This window comes from Salmo salar, chromosome 14, assembly GCF_965601325.2.
Source record: "Salmo salar chromosome 14, fSalSal1, whole genome shotgun sequence".
NCBI classification, from domain to species: Eukaryota; Metazoa; Chordata; class Actinopteri; order Salmoniformes; family Salmonidae; genus Salmo; species Salmo salar.
This window is the reverse complement of record NC_138304.1, coordinates 34,379,398-34,401,431: the sequence shown is the minus strand read 5'-3', so window position 1 is coordinate 34,401,431 and position 22,034 is coordinate 34,379,398. Positions and strand designations below refer to the sequence as shown.

Sequence of the window (22,034 nt, the reverse complement as noted above, 5' to 3'; positions counted from 1 at the left end):
AAGGCAGGTGGTTAGAGCGTTGGACTGGTAACCGAAGGTTGCAAAAACGAATCCCCCCTGAACAAGGCAGTTAACCCCCGTTTCTAGGCCGTCATTGTAAATAAGAATGTGTTCTTAATCTGACTTGCCTAGTTAAATAAAGGTGTAAAAAATAAATAAAAATCTGCAAATCGGTGGCCAAAAATACCGATTACCGATTGTTATGAAAACTTGAAATCGGCCCTAATTAAACGGCCATTCCGATTAATCGGTCGACCTCTAGTGTGGAGTTGCTGACTAACGGCGAATAAAGTATAAACTATCAAAATAAAGAAAGTCGCACACTCCATGTATAATCTCCCGGCAATTTAATGGGTATTTACCAACGTTTCGGCATCACTGTGCCTTCCTCAGGGTGATGCCGAAACATTGGTAAATACCCATTAAATTGCTGGGAGATTATACATGGAGTGTGCAAGTTTCTTTATTTTGATAGTTTATAATCCTTCAGATAGAGACATCCTTTTGGTGACGAGTGTCCATTCTGGATGTATTCTTTCCAGTAGTGAATAAATTCCTTGAATGGAATAATTTGCTTGGGGTTTGCATTGTATTCTTTCGCATTACTGTTTGCAACAGGAACCAGAGTCTCATCTGCAAGGGTAAAAAATAGAAAAACCTTATGTGAAAACAACTTATAAATGGGTTATTTGTTCATCATAACTGCAGCACGAATTATATCAGATAATTCCACAGACAATGAGATATGGCTGTCAAATCACAGATCAGAACAGCCCATGCATAGGCTAATCAAACTCATTCATTTCACACCAACATTATGAATAGAAAGTTACTGGGCATTGTAATTGATCTGTAACAACATTTATTTACCAAATTGCTGCAGCAGTTTCTGGAAGGTTGGTTTCCCCTCTTCAGTGACCCACTGTTTTCTGCACGTCCAGTCTAGTGAATTTCCTCAAGAACATGCATGGGTGGTTGGGAAGTTAAGTACTTTTTAAAGAATCTGGAATAGCTCAACTCCTTCTCTATGTAATCCACAAAGTGCGAAGACCAGAATTGTTCATAGGATTGCCTTGGTATTTTGACAAGGCTGCAGCAGTTATGGTAAGACTCACTGTCCATGATATTCAATAATGTAAACAAATCCTGGATATAGCTAACTAGTTAGCAAGCAATTAAAACTGGCGACGTACCTACGATATAACCACATAATGACATGGTATGTCACGTGAATCCCACTTCCACCATTTTGGGATTTGCATTACAAAGATACATCGAAAATTTGGAGGGTCTGGTTCGTTTATTCGAACCTAAAAATAGCTTTCTATTTGACATGCTATGATATTCAGTTTGCATTGCAGGGAACACATTTATCGATGCACAAGCCCAATATTAATTACAAAGCTACATTTGTTTTATTTTTTTGCACCTTATTGTTTCCGTACATCTTGGACATTGTCTGCTAATTCAACGTTGTCTTAAAAATACAATGTATGTAGTACATATAAGCAACGAAATTAGACAATCATGTTAATCTACACATTTAAGGTAGCAGGATCATTGTTTCTAGACGGACTGTAAACATGTCTGTACTGAGAACCTGCCGTTGTTCCACTTCCTAAACAAATCAGTCGCCTGCAAACAGCTCTTTTTATTTAATTTTACGAATTATTAAACTGACAGATTCAAATATATATATTCACAGAAGAACTGTACTCGAATAAAAATAACTTTTGCACAATCGATAATATTATCGCCTTGCCCAACATTGCAGAATTGTTGCCATTGATTTCCTGGTATAGTCATAACCCTGCAGGAGTTCACGTGCCAGGTTTCTAAAAAGTAAACAAAAACATGAACGTTGAATGGTCGCTAGCTATTTTGTTTGGTTTCAGCTATCCTTTAGTTTGCACACGAATGTAATTCAATGCTAAATACATTTTCTTTTATTTTAGAGGTAAGCTTATGAAGAGGACTGCTGGCTGGATAACTAGCTAACGTTAGATAGCTTCCTGGTGTATTATGATTGTGCATGTTTTTCTAGACAGCTAGCAAGCTGAGCATATACATAGTGGCCCTAGCAAAGTAACGTTAACTAGTACACGGTAACGTATGTTTCTAGCTGTAACGTTACTGCCCTACAGTAGCTCTAAATAGCTAGTCCAAAATTAATTGATTACCATGATGACATCTAGGTAGCTACTTGAAATACCTAGCTAGTAGTTCCAAAGGTTTAGGGTCTAATCTTTAATCTCGATTAACATCTTGACCTTGATTCAAATACTCTGTTATTTCTAATATGACATCTGAACTTATGTTCACCCCTCTTTACCTAAGTGAGCATCTGAAGCCAAGTCAAGATGACAAGCCCAAACCGAGACATCCCCATCCACAGCTGGCCAGGCTCCTACTACATCAACAGCGAGAAGCGCTGGGAGGCTGGGACCCTTTCCCTGACCCGCACCATGCTGCGCTTCACCTCAGACCAGAGCAAAAAGAACCTGGTTGGCTTCCGCCTCACTAGGATCATGGAGATCAAGATGGAGTCGTCCAGCGTCATATTCAGCACTCTAACTGTGTTGGAGCAGGGGAATCTCAAGCACTGGTTTGGCTCACTGAAGCCCAACCGGTTGGTGGTCTACAATGTCCTGGAGCATTTCTGGAGGGAGAGGTTGTTGTCCCCTGCTACTGAAGTCCAGGGGGCAGAGGCACAGCCCACCAAGGGGAGGGAGCTGATTAACCTGGTGGCGGGGGCTCAAAGACGGCTAGAGGACACAGGGAATGTCCTCCACCACCAAGGAGAGCAGTTTGATAACGTCATGCATGGCCTGGACAAGATCGACTCTGATCTGGGCGTGGCAGACAAGTAAGGAGGATTTTGATATTGTATTCTACCTCTGGGCCTTGTCATGTAACTGTTTTATTATTTTTTTGTTTTCAAATATTGTAACTTTCCATGGATATTGTCTGACGTTTTGATGCCTTTCTATTTACATGTAATTGGTTAATCTATAGTAGTGAAGAATTGAGATTGGATAGCGATAATCCAGAAGATGTTTACCTTTCTTGATTTGTGTGATCCGTCACTGAATTGGATGGATTCCTCTAACTTCTGTTACCACTCCGCAGGCTACTGTCTGAACTGCAGTCTCCCCCTTGGTGGCCTTTTGGCAAATTACCCTGGAAGAGTCAGCAGGATGCCAATGCTGAGCATGCTGACAGAGAGGCCACTTGTAAGGGAACAGCAACAGGCAAGCACAGAGTGATCACCAGCATACCAGCCATCGTTTCCAGAGGTGGAGACTCGGACCTGAAGCCTGGCTGCTTGATGGTGATGGTCTCCTCTTTAGAAGTCCGAGACACAAACTATGTGCTCCTCCACCGCTTTGAGAGGGATGAGGTGGATGACATCCGGGTGCACAACCCTTATGAGATCAGTGTGAGGCAGAGGTTCATCGGGAAGCCAGACATATGCTTCAGACTCCTGTCGGCTAAAATGCCGGAGGCCATGTCTGTGCTAGAGATGCAGTATAAGAAGAAGGTAGAGTACACAAGTGAGTACTCTGCCTTTAAGACGACCCCAGCCACAACCCCAGGTGACAAGGATCAAGGTTCAATATGGAATGCAGGTAAGAACTGTAGATTTCACTTCTGAAGTCACAGGCAGGTGTTCTTCTTTGTTTATTTTGTATTGTACATTGGTTTGTATTTGACCACCAAGTGGCAGTAAAGGTCTGTGTATTTTAGCATTAGTTCAATATACATCTTTGAAATTGCTTTAGGCTCTCTTGAGGCTCAAATGTCATGATACACTCTAGATCAGGGTTCCCGAGTAGGCGGCTCGTGGGCCAAATTCGACCTGCGGTTGATTTTATTTGGCACCCCAAGTTTTCTGATTAAAAACATATATAATTTTTGTTGTTTGACATAAGACTGTAAAATCCCCAGGATATCAGCTCAAAGTGTATTTTAATTTAGGAAATCTGTTCCCAAGTGCTCCCACACATAACTAGAGAGGCATTGGTGGTCGTATTCCAATGTAATCAAGGTTTTAAAGGATTCTATGTTTGTCAAATACTGTATCTGTTTGGGATTCTTGCGGTCAATTTTGCTGTATACAAATTATTTATATCTATGTTGACCCCTGCTCTAGATTATTGATTTATTACACAATTCTGCCTTTTATGTTATGAGCTTTCCCCCATACATTATCATGGGGATACTGTTACGCTCATAGGATGATCATTTGTTTGTTTGAGTTGCCTTCTCACTGTATCTCTGTCCCCCTTCCGTGGCAGTAGGCTTACAGCAGTACCAGGAGACAGAGGTCCCCAGGACGGTCCCAGCAGGAGAGCTTTCCCAGGTGCATTTACATGTCCTTAAGCCAGAGGTTACTCAGGCTGAGGTTCAGGAGCTCCGACAGGTGAGAGATCTCTCCTTCTGTATACTAAAGCATGTGATCTATGGAAGCCTAACCCTATAACAGTCTAAAGTTATACTGCCCTTACATTGTCTCTCTTTCTGCTTAATACCTGTTCTGTAGACACCTGTTTTGTATGTAGAGGAAATGCATAATTGAGTAACCATGTTACGATTCAGTAAAGGTATTCCATTTCAATAGCAGGTTTTAAAGAACAAGTATAACTTTGCCTATGGAAATCATGGGAAGATAAATGCTCTATTTCTATTCCAAACAGAGATTCACTGTAATGATTTAGATTTGTCAAATTATATTTTATGTGTAAGTCGGTGAGACCACAAACCAAACTCCAATGGGTTTAAGAGAGAGAGAGGAGAGAGGGAAAGATACATGGCCAGTTATTTGGTTGACTTTTCTGGTCAGACAGTGTATAAAGTATTTCCATTCAAAGCCATAATGTTGAACAGGGTGAGCTCCATACATGGTCTATGGTCGCGAGACATAAACAGTGACGCAAATGTAGTCAATTATTTTTTATTTAACACATTATTATAAGTTGCTCAGAATGCTGTATTCCATATTAAACCTCTTCAAAACACAACATTTTGTATATATCTAAGACCACATATGTAATTGGTTGGTGAACCGTTACAGGTATGTTGTCATTTTCATAATCCTCCTGAAACATAGGCTACAGTCTCTCCAGACATGGATGTTTCTTACTGTCCCATAAGCAATTCTATAAAGCTGAATGAAGCTAAGATAGAATGAGCCTTTTGTGGAAACTGCGTTTACAACGGAATAGTTAGTTAGGTATTACAAGTTAAGTATTGACCACTTCAGAATGGTCTCAATACGATTGTATCTCAATATAGTTTTATATATAATCATTTTACAAACAAATCGATCATGTAAGTGACGTTTTTCTCATTTAGTCTGTGTACAATTCAGGGATGTGTAATCTTTCTCTATCAATGGATTATTATGTTGTGCTGATAAGTCTTAATGGTTCTTTTGAACTACAAAGCCTGCCACTTTCTCAAGTGATACAATAGTACACTTTTTGACACACCCAACCCTTCTCTTGAAGTCATTCATATTATGATTAGAACCTATAGTGAGAGCCCCTCGTTGAGAGCCACTTTCAACCTTATTTCCTACCCAAGTATATAGCAAATAGACCCTTTTGTCAAAAGATATTTGATACAGATTATCAATAGGTTTATTGTTCAAATCAGTTAAATATTTACAGTTCTTTATGTCCTAAACAAATTCCTACGAGTCACCTCACCTCACCTTTCATCAGTTTACTGAGGTTATTAGCCTGCTTTTTAAACTTGTGTGTATTTTACTAACATATCTGGCTAAGTTAATACACCCAAACAAACCTAATTTTCAAGCAATGGTGTGATGATATTAAACTTGAGCAGTAGGACTGAGTTAAAGGTCCTGTGCACATTGTTTCTGTGTCACTTACTGGCAGTTGAAAACGCACATAATGTCAATGGGTGTGTGTGTGAGCATGTGTAGGATAACATAATATTAGTTCAGAAACCACGGTGGTGGGGTTTGGAGTGAATGTTTATTAGGTTTTGCTTGGCACAACGCTGTTTATTTTAGATGTTCCATTGACCATTACATACACAGTTGTTGGAGCTTGGAGATGGAGTTGCAGAATTCCCTGAACACACGGAAAGTTGAAATAACATTTAATTTGACTTGTTTGTTATCGATGACCAGAGGAGCACCTCTGTCAAACCACCATGTGCTTGAGTATCATATACTAGTCACATGAATATTGTTTCACATGGAGATTGTGTCTTGAACTAGTGATGTAAATTCAGTTATTATAGATAGTTTTTTTCTGTCTCCTTGGCCCCGGCAGGCAGTGGAAGAAGAATTATGACTGAGAAGAAAGTGTTATTCCTCCTCTCTGCTCATCTCCCCCGTCTTTTCCACTCACTGACTCACTTCCTCTCCTCTCAGGACATAACGCCTAGACAAGACACTTTTTCCCCCACAACAAGAAACAAAATGACTCCCACAGACCTAGGTCAAATACATATGTCAAGTACTTGAGCTGCACTTGATTTACTTTGCCCTGTAAAATGAAACAGAAGAAATGGATCCAAACGTGCGAACCACACGCTAAATCAAGTGTGTGTGTGTGCCTATATGTTTCTCTCCCTGTTCTCGCAGATGCTAATGCAGCTGAAAAGTCTTGCTCTGGATGCTGAGACTGAGCTGGAGAGGCAAGACGAGGCCCTGGATGTTCTGACCACCTCTACGGACCAGGCCACCATGCACATAGACAAACACACCTGCCGCATGAAAAGGCTGCTGTAACTAACTGACTTACAACACAATGCAGAAATGTACTGTGTGTTGCTGTTGCCTTACGACAAATATATTCTGTTAGAAAGTTGTTGTACTGTACCTCTATATTTGAGGTTCCATAACCATTGAAACCAGATTTTACCATCTGCTTCGTTGCAACACATCAAGTTATGTCTTAGCCTCAGGTGTAGTCATACACCCTTACCTCATTGTAACGTGTAAAATATAGAAATCAATGTTCCTCTCAATGTGGTAATTACTGACCAGTCCACTAGATGTCATTTACACCAAGGTGAGGAAGCGTTCACTCTCATCAGCACTTTGTGGAGATATTGTCCTCTTAGCACTGACAAACCATGAATAGATCCAAACTTGGTTGTTGTTGACGGGAGGTTGGACAGACAGAATGGTCTCTGTCACACATGTATACCATGGTTCCGGATGTTGTACTTAAATCACAATGAGGAACAATTGTCACACGTGTTTTTTCCTTCTTCTTTTTCAGTTGCAGGTGTCAGTAAAGCCATCCCCCTCCCTCCATGCACATGGTTTCCCTCCAGGTCCAAGTGTTGCATGTTTCTGCTGAGTAAAGCGATGCATCGAGTGGAATCTGTAGAACTGTAAGGTTTGCAGTGGGTATGTAACATGTAGCAAACTCCGTTGAAACTGTGTCCCTTGAAATACACAGAATAGTGTACAGAGCCCCTACTCTAAGTCAATTCCTATTCCATAATGTTCCGTACTAGAGAAAGCAGGGAATAACTCACAATAAGTTGTCTCTCTAACATTGTCACTGGATTTAGGAATATCTGTATAATCTTATATGAATAACTTGCATATTTCTATCCTGTACTGTACTCGATGTTGTACTGAAATTGAATTATTGTCTCGCTATCATATGTGAACTTGCGCTAAACTGTTATTTAAACTCAATATATCTGGTAAATATCTGGTAAATAATGCTTTTCTCCGTACAAATAATGCCCAAGGCTCCCCTTGCTACTGTACTGTAGAGAGCAGAGGAAGTATTTGAGTGGCGTGTAATTATCCAATAAAACACATTTACATAAAATACAGACAAATGGCTTTAAGTACTACAGTACAACCCGCCCAGTTCATAAAAGGCAAATGACACTGAAACAAAATATAAATGCAACATGTTAACGGTTGGTTTCATGAGTTGAAATAAAAGATCCCAGAAATATTCCATGCACGCAAAAAGCTTATTTCTCTCAAATTTTGTTCACAAATTAGTTTACATCCCTCTTAATGAGCATTTCTCCTTTTCTAAGATAATCCATCCACCTGGCAGGTGTGTTATATCAAGAAGCTGATTAAACAGCGTGATCATTACACAGGTGCACTTTGTGCTGGGGACAATAAAAGGTCACTATAAAATGTGCAGTTTTGTCACACAACACAATGCCACAGATGTCTCAAGGTTTGAGGGGGCGTGCAATTGGTATGCTGACTACAGGAATGTCCACCATAGCTGTTGCCAGAGAATTTAATGTTCATTTCTCTACCATAAGCTGCCTCCAACATCGTTTTAGAGAATTTGGCAGTATGTCTAACTGGCCTTACAACCGCAGACCAGGTGTAATCACATCAGCCCAGGATCTCCACATCCGTCTTTTTCACCTGCGGTATTGTCTGAGAGAAGCCACCGGGGACAGCTGATGAAACTGTGGGTTTGCACAACAAAGAATTTCTGCACAAACTGTCAGAAACTGTCTTGGGAAGGACATCTGCGCGCTCATTATCCTCACCAGGGTCTTGACCTGACTGCAGTTCGTCTAACTGACTTCAGTGGGCAAATGCTCACCACTGGCACGCTGGAGAAGTGTGCTTTTCACGGATGAATCACGGTTTCAACAGTACCGGGCAGATGGCAGTCAGCGTGTATGATGTCGTGTGGGCGAGCGGTTTGCTGATGTCAATGTTGTGAACAGAGTGCCCCATGGTGGGGATATGGTATGGGCAAGCAAAAGCTACAGACAATGAGCACAATTGCATTTTATCAATGGCAATTTGAATGCACAGAGATACCGCGACAAGATCCTGAGGCCCATTGTCATGCCATTCGTCCGCCGCCATCACCTCATGTTTCAGCATGATAATGCACAGCCCCATGTCGCAAGGATCTGTACACAATTTCTGGAAGCTGAAAATGTCCCAGTTCTTCCATGGTTTGCATACTCACCAGACATGTCACCCATTGAACATGTTTGGGATGCTCTATCTACGTGTAAAACAGCGTGTTCCTGTTCCCGCGAATATCCAGCAACTTCGCACAGCCATTGAAGAGGAGTGGGACAACATTCCACAGGCCACAATCAACAGCCTGATCAACTCTATGTGAAGGATATGTCTATGCGATTGAAATGTGTCGCACTGCACGAGGCAAATTAAGGTTACACCAGATACTGACTGGCTTTCTGATCCACGCCCCTACTTTAAAAAAAACCCTAGTTAGTTAACAAGAAATTTGTGGAGTGGTTGAAAAATGAGTTTTAATGACTCCAACCTAAGTGTATGTAAACTTCCGAGTTCAACTGTAGGTTGGAGTCATTAAAACTCTTTTTTTCAACCACTCCACAAATTTCTTGTTAACTAACTTGTTTTGGCAAGTCGGTTACGACATCTACTTTGTGCATGACACAAGTCATTTTTCCAACAATTGTTTACAGACAGATTATTTAAATTCACTGTATCACAACTCCAGTGGGTCAGAAGTTTACATACACTAAGTTGACTGTGCCTTAAAACAGCTTGGAAAATTCCAGAAAATTATGCCATGGCTTCAGAAGCTTCTGATAGGCTTATTGACATACTTTTAGTCAATTGGAGGTGTACCTGTGGATGTATTTATTTTAAGGCCTACCTTCAAACTCAGTGCCTCTTTGCTTGACATCATGGGAAAATCCTAAGAAATCAGCCAAGACCTCAGAAGAAATATTGTAGACCTCCACACGTCTGGTTCATCCTTGGGAGCAATTTCCAAACGCTTGAAGGTACCACGTTTATCTGTACAAACAATAGTACGCAAGTATAAACACCATGGGACCACGCAGCCGTCATACCGCTCAGGAAGGAGACGTGTTCTGTCTCCTAGAGATGAACGTACTTTGGTGTGAAAAGTGCACATCAATCCCAGAACAACAGCAAAGGACCTTGTGAAGATTCTGGAGGAAACAGGTACAAAAGTATCTATATCCACAGTAAAACGAGTCCTATATCGACATCACCTGAAAGGCCGCTCAGCAAGGAAGAAGCCACTGCTCCAAAACCGCCATTAAAAAAAGCCAGACTACGGTTTGCAAATGCACATGGGGACAAAGATCGTACTTTTTGGAGAAATGTCCTCTGGTCTGATGAAACAAAAATAGAACTGTTTGGCCATAATGACCATCATTATGTTTGGAGGAAAAAGGGGGATGCTTGCAAGCCTTCCCTGTAGCTCAGTTGGTAGAGCATGGTGTGTGCAACGCCAGGGTTGTGGGTTCGATTCCCACGGGGGGCCAGCACAAAAAAAAAAAGAAATGTATGCATTCACTACTGTAAGTCGCTCTGGATAAGAGCGTCTGCTAAATGACTAAAATGTAAATGTAAAATGTAACACCATCCCAACCGTGAATCACATGGGTGTAAGCATCATGTTGTGGTGGTGCTTTGCTGCAGGATGGACTGGTGCACTTCACAAAATAGATGGCATCATGAGGTAGGAAAATTATGTGGCTATATTGAAGCAACATCTCAAGACATCAGTCAGGAAGTTAAAGTTTGGTCGCAAATGTACAATGACCCCAAGCATACTTCCAGAGTTCTGGCAAAATGGCTTAAGGACAACAAAGTCAAGGTTTTGGAGTGGCCGTCACAAAGCCCTGACCTCAATCCTATAGAAAATTTGTGGGCAGAACTGAAAAAGGCGTGTGTGAGCAAGGACGCCTACAAACCTGACTCAGCTACACCAGCTCTGTCAGGAGGAATGGGCCAAAATTCACCCAACTTATTGTGGGAAGCTTGTGGAAGGCTACTCGAAACGTTTGACCCAAGTTAAACAATTTAAAGGGAATGCTACCATATACTAATTGAGTGTATGTAAACTTCAGACCCACTGGGAATGTGATGAAAGAAATTAAAGCTGAAATAAATCATTCTCTCTACTATTATTCTGACATTTCACATTTCTAAAATAAAGTGGTGATCCTAGCTGACCTAAGACAGGGAATCTTTACTAGGATTAAATGTCAGGAATTGTAAAAAATAAAAAAAAAATAAAAAAAAAAGAGTTTAAATGTATTTGGCTAAGGTTTATGTAAACTTCTGACTTCAACTGTAAATATCTGTATTCCCAGTCATGTGAAATTCATAGATTAGGGCCTAATGAATTGATTTAAGTTGACTGATTTACTGATATGAACTATAACTAAGTAAAATCTTTGAAATTGCTGCATGTAGCGTTTATTTTGATTCAGTGTAGTTACCTTTATTAATTTAAGAATGATAATGAATAGAAAACAAAATGGGCAACAAAACAACACTCGGAGAAAGGCAAAGCAAGGCAACACCCAATAATAACAAGGTTCACATGTGACAAATTGGCATGGAGATTGTCAAAACTATGGCAAACGAGATGGAAGTGGAAGCTATTTACTATTGAAAGTGCTCCATGCGTGTCGGTCCCTGGCCTGTTGAATGAAAGTGAGTGCAGAGTAAACAGGCCTGTTGTTATTACATCCTGTTGGCACCAGGAGTTGGTTTGGTATCTGCTCACCGCCCCTGTTGGGGCCGGAGCTCTCTCTCACGCACACCACCCAAGTTGTGGCCACGGGTAGGGGCCGCTAGCTTTCACGAGAGAGGGGACCACCAGGAGCCAAATGTCCAGATTAACCAGATTTGGTAGCAGGCGATGGGGTGGCGGTTTGTAAAGAAGACTGGCGACCTCTCAAATGTCTCAGCCCGGGTCCATCACTGGGATGTGATCCTACACTAAAGATGTAATAAATTGAGAATGAACACTTGTCATGAGTTACAGTGCATTCGGAAAGGATTCAGACCCCTTGACTTTTTCCACATTTTGGTACGGTACAGCCTTATTCTAAAATGTATTTTAAAAATTAAAATGATCATCAGTCCACACACAATACCCCATAATGACAAAGCAAAAACAGGATTTTAGAAATGTTTGCTAATTTATTAAAAATAAAAAATGAAATACCACATTTACATAAGTATTCAGACCCTTTACTCAGTACTTTGTTCAAGCACCTTTGGCAGCGATTATAGCCTCAAGACTTCTTGGGTATGACGCTACAAGCTTGGCGCAACTGTATTTGGCGAGAGTTTTTCCAATTCTTCCTGTTTTCAGATCTCTCCAGAGGTGTTCGATCGGGTTCAAGTCCGGGCTCTGGCTTCAGAGACTTGTCCCGAAGCCACTCCTGCGTTGTCTTGGATGTATGCTTAGGGTCGTTTTCCTGTTGGAAGGTGAACCTTCACCCCAGTCTGAGGTCCTGAGCGGTCTGGAACAGGTTTTCATCAAGGATCTCACTGTACTTTTCTCCATTCATCTTTGACTCGATCCTGACTAGTCTTCCAGTCCCTGCCGCTGAAAAACATCCCACAGCATGATGTTGCCACCACCATGCTTCACCGTAGAAATGGTGCCAGGTTTCCTCCAGACGGGACACTTGGCATTCAGGCCAAAGAGTTCAATCTTGGTTTCATCAGACCAGAAAATCTTGTTTCTCATGGTCTGAGAGTCTTTAGGTGCTTTTTGGCAAACTCCAAGCGGGCTGTCATGTGCCTTTTACTGAGGATTGACTTCCGTCTTGCCTCTCTACCATAAAGGCCTGATTGGTGGAGTGCTGCAGATAGGATTGTCCTTCTGGAAGGTTCTCTCAATTTCCACAGAGTAACTCTGGAGCTCTGTCAGAGTGATCATCGGGTTCTTGGTCACCTCCCTGACCAAGGCCCTTGTCCTCCGATTGCTCAGTTTGGTCGGGCAGCCAGCTCTACGAAGAGTCTTGCTGGTTCCAAACTTCTTCCATTTAAGAATGATGGAGACCGCTGTGTTCTTGGGGACCTTCAATGCTGCAGAAATGTTTTGGTACCCTTCCCCAGATCTGTGCCTCGACATAATCCTGTACGGACAATTCCTTCGACTTCATAGCTTGGTTTTTGCTCTGACATGCACTGTCAACTGTGGGACCTTATATAGACAGGTGTGTGCCTTTCCAAATCATTGTCCAATTAATTGAATTTACCACAGGTGGACTCCAATGAAGTTGTAGAAACATCTCAAGGATGATCAATGGAAACAGGATGCACCTAAGCTCAATTTTGACTCTCATAGCAAAGGGTCTGAATACTTATGTAATTCAGGTATGTTTTTTATTTTTAATACATTTGCCACATTTAAAAAAATAAATGTTTTTGCTTCGTCATTATGGGGTATTGTATGTAGATTGCTGAGGATTTTTTATTTTTATTTAATAAATTTTAGAATAAGGCTGTAACATAACAAAATGTGTGAAAAGTCAAGGGGTCTGAATACTTTCCAAAGGCACTGTATTTGACAAGAAAATTGTTGCCAGAGAAAAGGGGGTTATACCAAACACTTCTTCTAGTCTGATCAAAGATGGTAAACTGGAGAGCGTTTCTTCCGTTGTTGATTTGAGCGTTAAACAGTTCCATTCATTTGGGAGACCTGGTGTCCCGAACTCCAGAAGCATACCACATGGTTATGTGCATTCTTAGCCTCTAAAAAAAGGCGAGGAAGGGAGAGAGTGAACACATACTGCCGTGGTTTCGAAGCAGCCCTGCTATAGAAGGAAGTGGTGTCGGTCTGGTCTGACCACAGATGCATGAGATCCGGCGTTGCCTTCCTAGCGGATGGTATGGAGACACCATGCAGGCCTGGACTTCCAAGTCTGTTTACTAGATTGTCCCTGTGGTAAGGTCGTTCTTTCCAACAAGGAGCGTGTCTCAATTGAAAGCCAATCAATCAAGTTCTGCTTGGAAAGAGCTTCACAAAGGCTGTGGGATTCTGTCAGGGCACATGTGGGTTGCTCTCTACTCTCGAAAATAAGGAGCCATGTGATTGTTATACCAAGTCAGAGTTGTCATTTCCAAGGGCTTTGAGGTGGATGTTGTTATTGCTTTCTGTAAAAATAGTGCTCAAGACATCTCTCATGACATCCTTTGTTATTTATTTACCATGGTTCTGTCTTTAGGTTACCTTGGCAATATTACCACAGATTGCATCAGTAAAATAATACATGTTTTCAGTGTTGGTAAATGTAAAATATTTAACTGACAATTTTTCTGTTTATCATGCAAATTAAACTCTCTCAATGTTGGTATGGATTTTGATGTTTATATTCATCAATGTGATTCATTTTGAGAATGGATTCCAAGGTCTCTAATTGGAAATGAGAGAAATACACAATATTATTTTATTCCTGTGTAGCTCTATACTATTAGAGTATGTCTGTGTGTTTGTAATGGTTGGACTCTTGACTCACGTCCTGGCTGGTCTCCTACTGGTGCAGGTGTTGCTGCTGCTGTGTTCGTTTCACCACGCAGAGGGAGGCTCCAGTTTCAGGAAATTAGGCCTGTTGGTTAATGCTAGAACTGGGAGGAAAAGTTCCTGGAAGGTGGTTGAGTCAAACCGGGGGGGCTGAATTGGTTCCCTTTCTATTAGAGAAAAGATATCACACCCACTTCTTATAGAAGGCTTTGATTGAAAGTCAATTGACGTATACACATTTTACAATACGTTTGCTGTAAACTTACAGTACATGAATTGCATTTTATGTGTTTTCAATCCATTTTTATAACATTCCTCCATAGCCCAGTTGACTTCAATGATTGATGTGATAAAAGTAGTGGTAAGAGTTTGGGTTCTGTTTGTGTACCTGTTGTTGTAGATGAGGATTTGGCTTCAAATTAATTTAACTTCCCATTGCAATCCCATCAGAAGATGCCCTATGTTTTACTATTAATGTGGTACTTTCCCAGATGCTGAGAGACAGAATGATATCATATACCTCTTGCACTTGTTATTGCTATCTTTTCTTTGGTCTTCAGACGGAGGTGCACTTTGTTGGATTTCCGTTTCTCTTTATTCAGAGAGTGACTCTCATCTCTGCTAGAGGGAGTTAACTGCGAGTCGCCCTGGCCAAAGTAAATTCCAACCATGGTCGGGTCTTTCTGAAGCAACTCTAATGAAGGTCTGCTACTCCATAAGCATGGGTGTGTGAACAGCACCAGCCTACTGTATTGAACAGCTGAAATAATTGTGTGATCACTATTTTTGACATATTTCAACTTAAATTGACTTGTAGGGACTTGTATGTAGTGACAGGTAGGTTTTAGCTGAAGAAGTAAACCAATGTGGGATTGTTACCCATTATCTAATATTTACACAGTAAACATCTTAAAATATACAAGATTCTAATTGTTCTCAAGCTGTGCCACTGTTCATGATTAAATATAGGGAAATGTAATCATTGTTGTTGAAGGACTGATAATGGGTGAATTTCCTTTGAGATCGTATCCTAATGAGTGGTGTCTCAGTTATGTATGATCATGACACTTGTTGGCTGTAGATTCAGAAGAGGGCAGCAGTGAGTTGCTTATTCAAGGGAATGTTGGGCTGCAGTTAATTGAGACAATTATTAGACCTCCTGAAGTTTCAGTACTTGGGTCTGGTGTCTTATTTCTATTGAAGCTGTATGTAAAGTTTTCACTATTTTGTTGTGATCGATTTGTGTTAGTTTACATTCCAGATATGTTAACCGATGCTTCACTCTGAACTAGATTTGTCAATGGGCTTCTTATTGAGCAACCCTCATATTGTAAGCTAAAAAAAAAAATCAACCCTCAATGTGACAGTCAATGTTCTTTCTCTATTTCATTCCAATTTTTGGTTCCTTATTTTCCTCTTCGTAATGATATAAAATACAAATCTGCCCCATCCTCATTTCTACTCTTTCATATTATGGAACAGTTACAGGGAATTGGAAACCATTTCCCAAATAAACATCTTCTTGTTTTCTTTCTGAAACTTACCCTAAAAACGCCTCACACTTCTCTTGTGTCTGCCGAATGAAAACACAATGGTCAGGAGTGTAGCCTACCTTTGGCAAAGAGTTAGGAGCTAGGGATGGGGTCTTTTTGTGATGACTGGATTATGTATTCATTAAAATCACATCTATACTGCTCCCCAAACAGGTTGTCAGGCTGGGAGCCAGCTCACACCGCATCAGTACTTTTACGAGTGGGCCCCCCAGAAACCTTCAGCGAGACTGTTTTTAGTGGCTCTTGCTGCAAATGGAAACACTTAGCTCCCACAATAAATTACCCTGCAGCCAGAGATGGTGATGCCACACTGCACAGACCCCCAGCCCTGCCACTCTGCCCGGTCAGAGAGATACTTGCACACGTAGCAGCAGAAGTGTTTGGATTGAGCAAAAGTAGCAGTTATGGATAGTGGAATGATGATGGCAGACAGTGAACGGACATAAACAAGAAAAAGGAGTGGGGTTGTTATACTAGGGTGTAGTGTCCTCTGGTGAAGAGTGATAAAGGCAGGAGATATCATAGTCGTCGCCCCCCCCCCCGAGATTGAGATTGGGTTCGTGTCAGGATAGAGTTGAGTGTCTGGCTCTTCATTTTTTTGGAGGGAAATAGATAAACAACCATTAGTGTTGTTGGAGTTCAGTGCTCTCCAGGGTAATACCCCCATCTCACCAAAGAACTACTATTCAATATAGCTACTATTATTCTGAATATGCTTTGTATGATTAACAGATACATTATAAAAGCTCTATAGGCTATTGTCAAATCAAGTAGCACTTTCTCGGCCAATCAATGACATACTCTCTTTCTACCAGACTCAGATGTGGTCAAGTTCAAACATTACAACAACACACTTACAGGTATTTTACTTAAACTGCTGTATTAGAAGTCCAGGTGCATAAGGAAATAATAGTTGCAAAATGGTGTGTTGCCTTTGCCTAAGAATACCTACCCAAATAAATAATCCAAATTATTATGCCTGCTGGTTCTAACTTGTGTTTGACCGCCTAATGATGTAATTGCAGCTGACCAAACTGATTGTTGTTGAAATATTGCCCCGCTGTTATAGCTATGTTGTGACAATGTTGTGTGTTCACCGAGAGGGCCAACGGCACAACCATAACAAACACAGCTGAATGTGGAGTTTCCATTTCAATTGCATGACGGGGCACGCAGCGTCTGGATGGGACTTCGGAAAAGGGAGCTCAGTCATCTGCTGTGCTCTGCTCTGTTTGGCTACTGGCCAGCATGGTAAGCAGAGCCCTGACAGTACAACCGACCTGTGAAGTCATTGTCCAGATGCACTTAAACATTTCCAAATGCAAATGATACATAAACAGACGGACAAAATCAGTTACAGGTTGTGCACAACAGAATGAATGCAGGGACTGCAGGAGCATGTTTGACAAAGTAAAGCTGTGCCAGATTAAAGGGTTGCGCCTTTAATGAGGGTGTGGACCAAGAAGGTCAGGTCAGAGAGACTGTGACGTAGGCTGAGGTTCAAATTGTATTAGTTTTCATTCAAACACTCCCAGTGTGATCGAATCTGCCTGGAGCGCCTGATGGGCAGGATTTTGCACTCATGAGACTATTCCATTGATTCCATTGCGCTACGCAAACTCAATTAAGCAACATAAAATTGATCAGAAATACAGTGTAGACATTGTTAATGTTGTAAATGACTATTGTTGCTGGAAACGGCAAATTCTTTAGGGAATATCTACATAGGCGTACAGAGGCCCAGTAGCAGCAACCGTCACTCCTGTGTTCCAATGGCACGTTGTGTTAGCTAATCCAAGTTTATAATTTTAAAAGGCTAATTGATCATTAGAAAACGTACTTTGGTGTGAAAAGTGCAAATCAATCCCAGAACAACAGCAAGGGACATTGTGAAGATACTGGAGGAAAAGGGTACAAAAGTATCTATATCCACGGTAAAACGAGTCCTATATTGACATAACCTGAAAGGCCGCTCAGCAAGGAAGAAGCCACTACTCCAAAACCGCCAGAAAAAAGCCAGAAAAAAAGATCGTACTTTTTGGAGAAATGTCCTCTGGTCTGATGAAACAAAAATAGAACTGTTTGGCCATAATGACCATCGTTATGTTTGGAGGAAAAAGGAAGACGCTTGCAAGGCGAAGAACACCATCCCAACCGTGAAGCCCCGGAGTGGCAGCATCATGTTGTGGATGTGCTTTGCTGCAGGAGGGACTGCTGCACATCACAAAATAGATGGCATCCTAAGGAAGGAAAACGATGTGGATATATTGAAGCAACATGTCAGGAATTTAAAGCTTAGTCGCAAATGGGTCTTCCAAATGGACAATGACCCGAGCATTCTTCCAAAGTTGTGGTAAAATGTGTTAAGGACAACAAAGTCAAGGTATTGGAGTGGCCATCACAAAGCTTTGACCTCAATCCTATAGAACATTTGTGTGCAGAACTCAAAAGGCGTGTGTGAGCAAGGAGGCCTACAAACTTGACTCAGTTACACCAGCTCTGTCAGGAGGAATGGGCCAAAATTCACCCAACTTATTGTGGGAAGCTTGCGGAAGGCTACCCGAAATGTTTGACCCAAGTTAAACTGTTTAAAGGCAATGCTACCAAATACTAATTGAGTGAATGTAAACTTCTGACCCACTGGGAATGTGATGAACAAAAAAATAAAAGCTGAAATAAATAATTCTCTCTACTATTATTCTGACATTTCACTTTCTTAAAATAAAGTGGTGATCCTAACTGACCTAAGACAGTGAATTGTTACTAGGATTAAATGTCAGGAATTGTGAAAAACTGTATTTGGCTAAGGTGTATGTAAACTTCCGACTTCAACTGTAGCCACCATCCAATGACCCACCCGCCGCGCTAAATGTCATTATAGCCGTATAATTTGTATTTATTTTCTTTTAGCTGAGGGATAGGCTCTATAGCCTAACCTAGGCCTACTAAACTTTCAGCCTACTTTTATTTATTATTTGTAGTTATCATGTTCACATAAGCCCACACCATTTATAGGCTGTCGATTACGACACATTTACAGACCTAACGAAAGGGTCAATGTGTCATTTCTATACCTATGGCCTTATCCTGTTGATATTTCGTTTTAATAAAAAATTAACAACTTATCCTGTAGATCCCTCTTAAGGATCTGCCCCAACATGTATGTTTTATTTGGTCCAAACGATTAGCCCTATGTCTTTTGGGTGAGGTATTTTTAGGCTGGGCTATTGATTTTATTTTTTTACTGTGGTCTGGACAGGGGCTACATTGTCATTTACTTAATGCGTGGCGGAGAGGATGAGGCATTTCTTTGGGGGGGATGTTGTGTGTTGCTAACTGCTCCCGTTTTTTTTGGGATCACAGAATTGAGACTCAGCGTGGGGTTAAATAGATCCAACGGGATATGTCGAGTTGTTTGGGAACTCGGCTGGGATGTTCAGAGATTTTTTTATATACACCATTTATTTTTATTTTATGTGATCACAGCTGTAACTATTATCCACCTGTACCCAGAGATGACTTGCACTAGAGTTCGATTACTGTTCAATGACGTTGACTAGTACCTTTAATCTACTGACATGGAACTGCCATGGTCCAGGTCATGCAATAAAACTGAAAAAGATACTATGTGCTCTTAAAAAGGAAAAAGCAGACATTGCGCTATTACAAGAGACACACCTCTGTGATGCCGAACATGCCAAACTCCGCAGAGCTTGGATGGGACAGGTGTATTTCTCATCTATCAAATTAAACAGTAGAGGCACAGCCATACTTATCCAGAAGCATGTTCCATTCATAATTGACAAAAACATATCTGATCCGGAGGGGAGATTTATTCTGATAACTGGATCACTGTGTGGGCAACCAATTATTATCTTAAACATATACGCCCAAAACACAGATACTCCTGCTTTCATGTCAATGAGCATTGTGTTTCCTTTGAAGTGCTGGCTGGAGATTTTAATTGTACCCCTCAATCCAACCCTGGACAAATCATCTCAAATCCCCACCACAAACCCTAGATCTGCAAAGATGTTGAAATCTCTTACTAAAGAGATGGGACTGATAGATATCTGGAGAGAGACTAATAACCCATCTATGGACTATACATAATGTCCATAATATCTACTCCCGTATAGATTACATTTTTTCCCCCAAAGATTTTCATAAATTCAGCCACGTGTACAATCGGACCCATAGCACTTTCAAATCCTGCCTTTGTCCACCTCCGCTTTGACCTCTGCAAAAACATCCCGAGGTCGAAGAGCTGGAAATTCAACACCATGTTATCAAAGGAAGCGTTCCATACCTTGGTTACTACATGGATAGACAACTACACACAAGACAACAAAGACTCTCCTGTTTCTCCGGCCACAATGCTGGACGCTGCCAAAGCCACACTAAGAGGTCATCTAATTGTATATGCTTCCTCTAAGAAAAAAGCACTGGAAGCACACAGGTTAGATCTTGAGAGGGAGCTCGAACGCTGTGAAAAAGTACATGAACAATCCCCAGACAGCACCTCTTGGAGTCAGCAGCCAAAGCCAAACTGAACTTGGACTATACTTGGACTCGGGAGATAAAAAAATATGTTTTCTTTACTAAACAGAAATACCATGAGTATAGCAATAGGCCTAGTAGATTGTTTGCTTACCAATTAAAACAAGAGCAGTCAGAGCGTACAATCATGGCCATCCGAACAGCAGAGGACGAGGTCACATGTGGTCACACCCAAATAAGATACATTTTACTTTTCATGATTTGTACTGCAAACTATATACTTCTGAGAGAAGACATACACATGCAGAACTCTATTCCTTCCTAGAGGGAATCTCGCTAATCACTCTTCTTCCCAAAATAATAAAAGCGGACCAAACTGGATTTATTAGAGACAGGTACTCTTCTGATAACATTGGCCGTCTTTTTGATATTATTGATCAAGTAAACTCACAGAAGACCCCTGTCCTGCTGGCTTCACTGGATGCTGAGAAGGAGTTCAACAGGATGGAGTGGAGCTTTCTGTTCTGTCTTAGAAAAGTTCAATATGGGCCCAAACTTTGTTAAATGGATAATGTCCCTATATTCTCATCCAAATGCCATGGTGACTACTAACGGTCTGAACTCTGACAGACTCCCTTTGGGACGTGGCACAAGACAAGGGTGCTCGCTGTCCCCCCTGCTCTACTTGTTGGGGACGGCGCCTTTGGCAGAGTTGATAAGGAGCAATCCAAGTATTATGGGTGTTTTCTGCAGGCGGCCTGCAGCACAAGATTTCGCTCTACGGGGAGGATGTCTTGCTCTACATATCCAACCCTGAGAAATCCCTCCCATTTTAGACACAATTGCTCAGTATGACAAGTTTTCAGGATATAAGATACATTTGAACAAATCCACTGTTTGCCCTCTCAAGCTTACACTTACACTTTATGAAGACAATCTGTCCGTTCCAATGGAAGACATAGGGGTTTCAATACCTTGGGATCTTTGTAACACCAGATCTGAATTGCCTTTTCAATGAATATTATCTCCCACTCCTGGATCAAATCAAGAACGATCTCCAAACCTGGATCTCCCTCCCAATTAGCTTAGTCAGAAGAATCAATGTTATCCGTATTTACATTTACATTTTAGGCATTTAGCAGATGCTCTTATCCAGAGCGACTTACAGTAGTGAATACATACATTTCATACATTTTTTTCCGCATACTGGTCCCCCGTGGGAATCGAACCCACAACCCTGGCGTTGCAAACACCATGCTCTACCAACTGAGCCACACGGGACGTATGAGCATCCTCCCTAGATTGAACTATTTATTTCAGATGCTCCCATGCTATCTCCCAGTTTTCTTTTTCAAAACAACTAACCAAAGCATCACCAAATGTATATGGGACAATAAAAACCTAGGATGAAGTTCTCCACTCTATCGAAACCTGAATCTAAGGGTGGACTTGCCCTTCCCTTCCTTCAATTGTACTACTGGTCTGCCCAAATCCGCAACATGCTAACATGGATCACAAACAGACTTGACTCAATGTGGATTCAGATAGAAGCCCAATCCTGTGGTTCATTGCCCCTAAGCACAATTATATTAATTAATAACTTTAGTGAAGTTGGCCACATAGCCAAAACCTTTGTGATTTACAGCACCCGAATAACATGGAGGGACTGTAAGAAATACCTTGGCATTTCCTC

The 22,034-nt window shown here is 41.2% G+C and overlaps 1 protein-coding gene across 4 annotated transcripts; it reads left to right on the top strand.

Annotated features, from left to right (window-relative positions):
* Positions 1-945: 945 nt before the first annotated feature.
* Positions 946-14,118, top strand: snap47 (synaptosome associated protein 47). 4 transcript variants are annotated; one of them, XM_014140582.3, is made up of 5 exons: positions 946-1,104; positions 2,338-2,866; positions 3,130-3,629; positions 4,299-4,423; positions 6,620-14,118. In XM_014140582.3, exons 2-5 carry the CDS (start codon positions 2,361-2,363, stop codon positions 6,764-6,766), a joined length of 1,278 nt encoding a protein of 425 aa, XP_013996057.1. In that variant the 5' UTR covers positions 946-1,104; positions 2,338-2,360; the 3' UTR covers positions 6,767-14,118. The 4 variants fall into 4 exon arrangements, with proteins under 4 accessions (XP_013996057.1, XP_013996058.1, XP_013996059.1 ...); XM_014140583.3 differs by lacking the exon at positions 946-1,104 and adding an exon at positions 1,609-1,842; XM_014140584.3 differs by lacking the exon at positions 946-1,104 and adding an exon at positions 1,687-1,957 and having other exon boundaries at positions 4,302-4,423.
* The last annotated feature ends 7,916 nt before the right edge of the window (positions 14,119-22,034 follow it).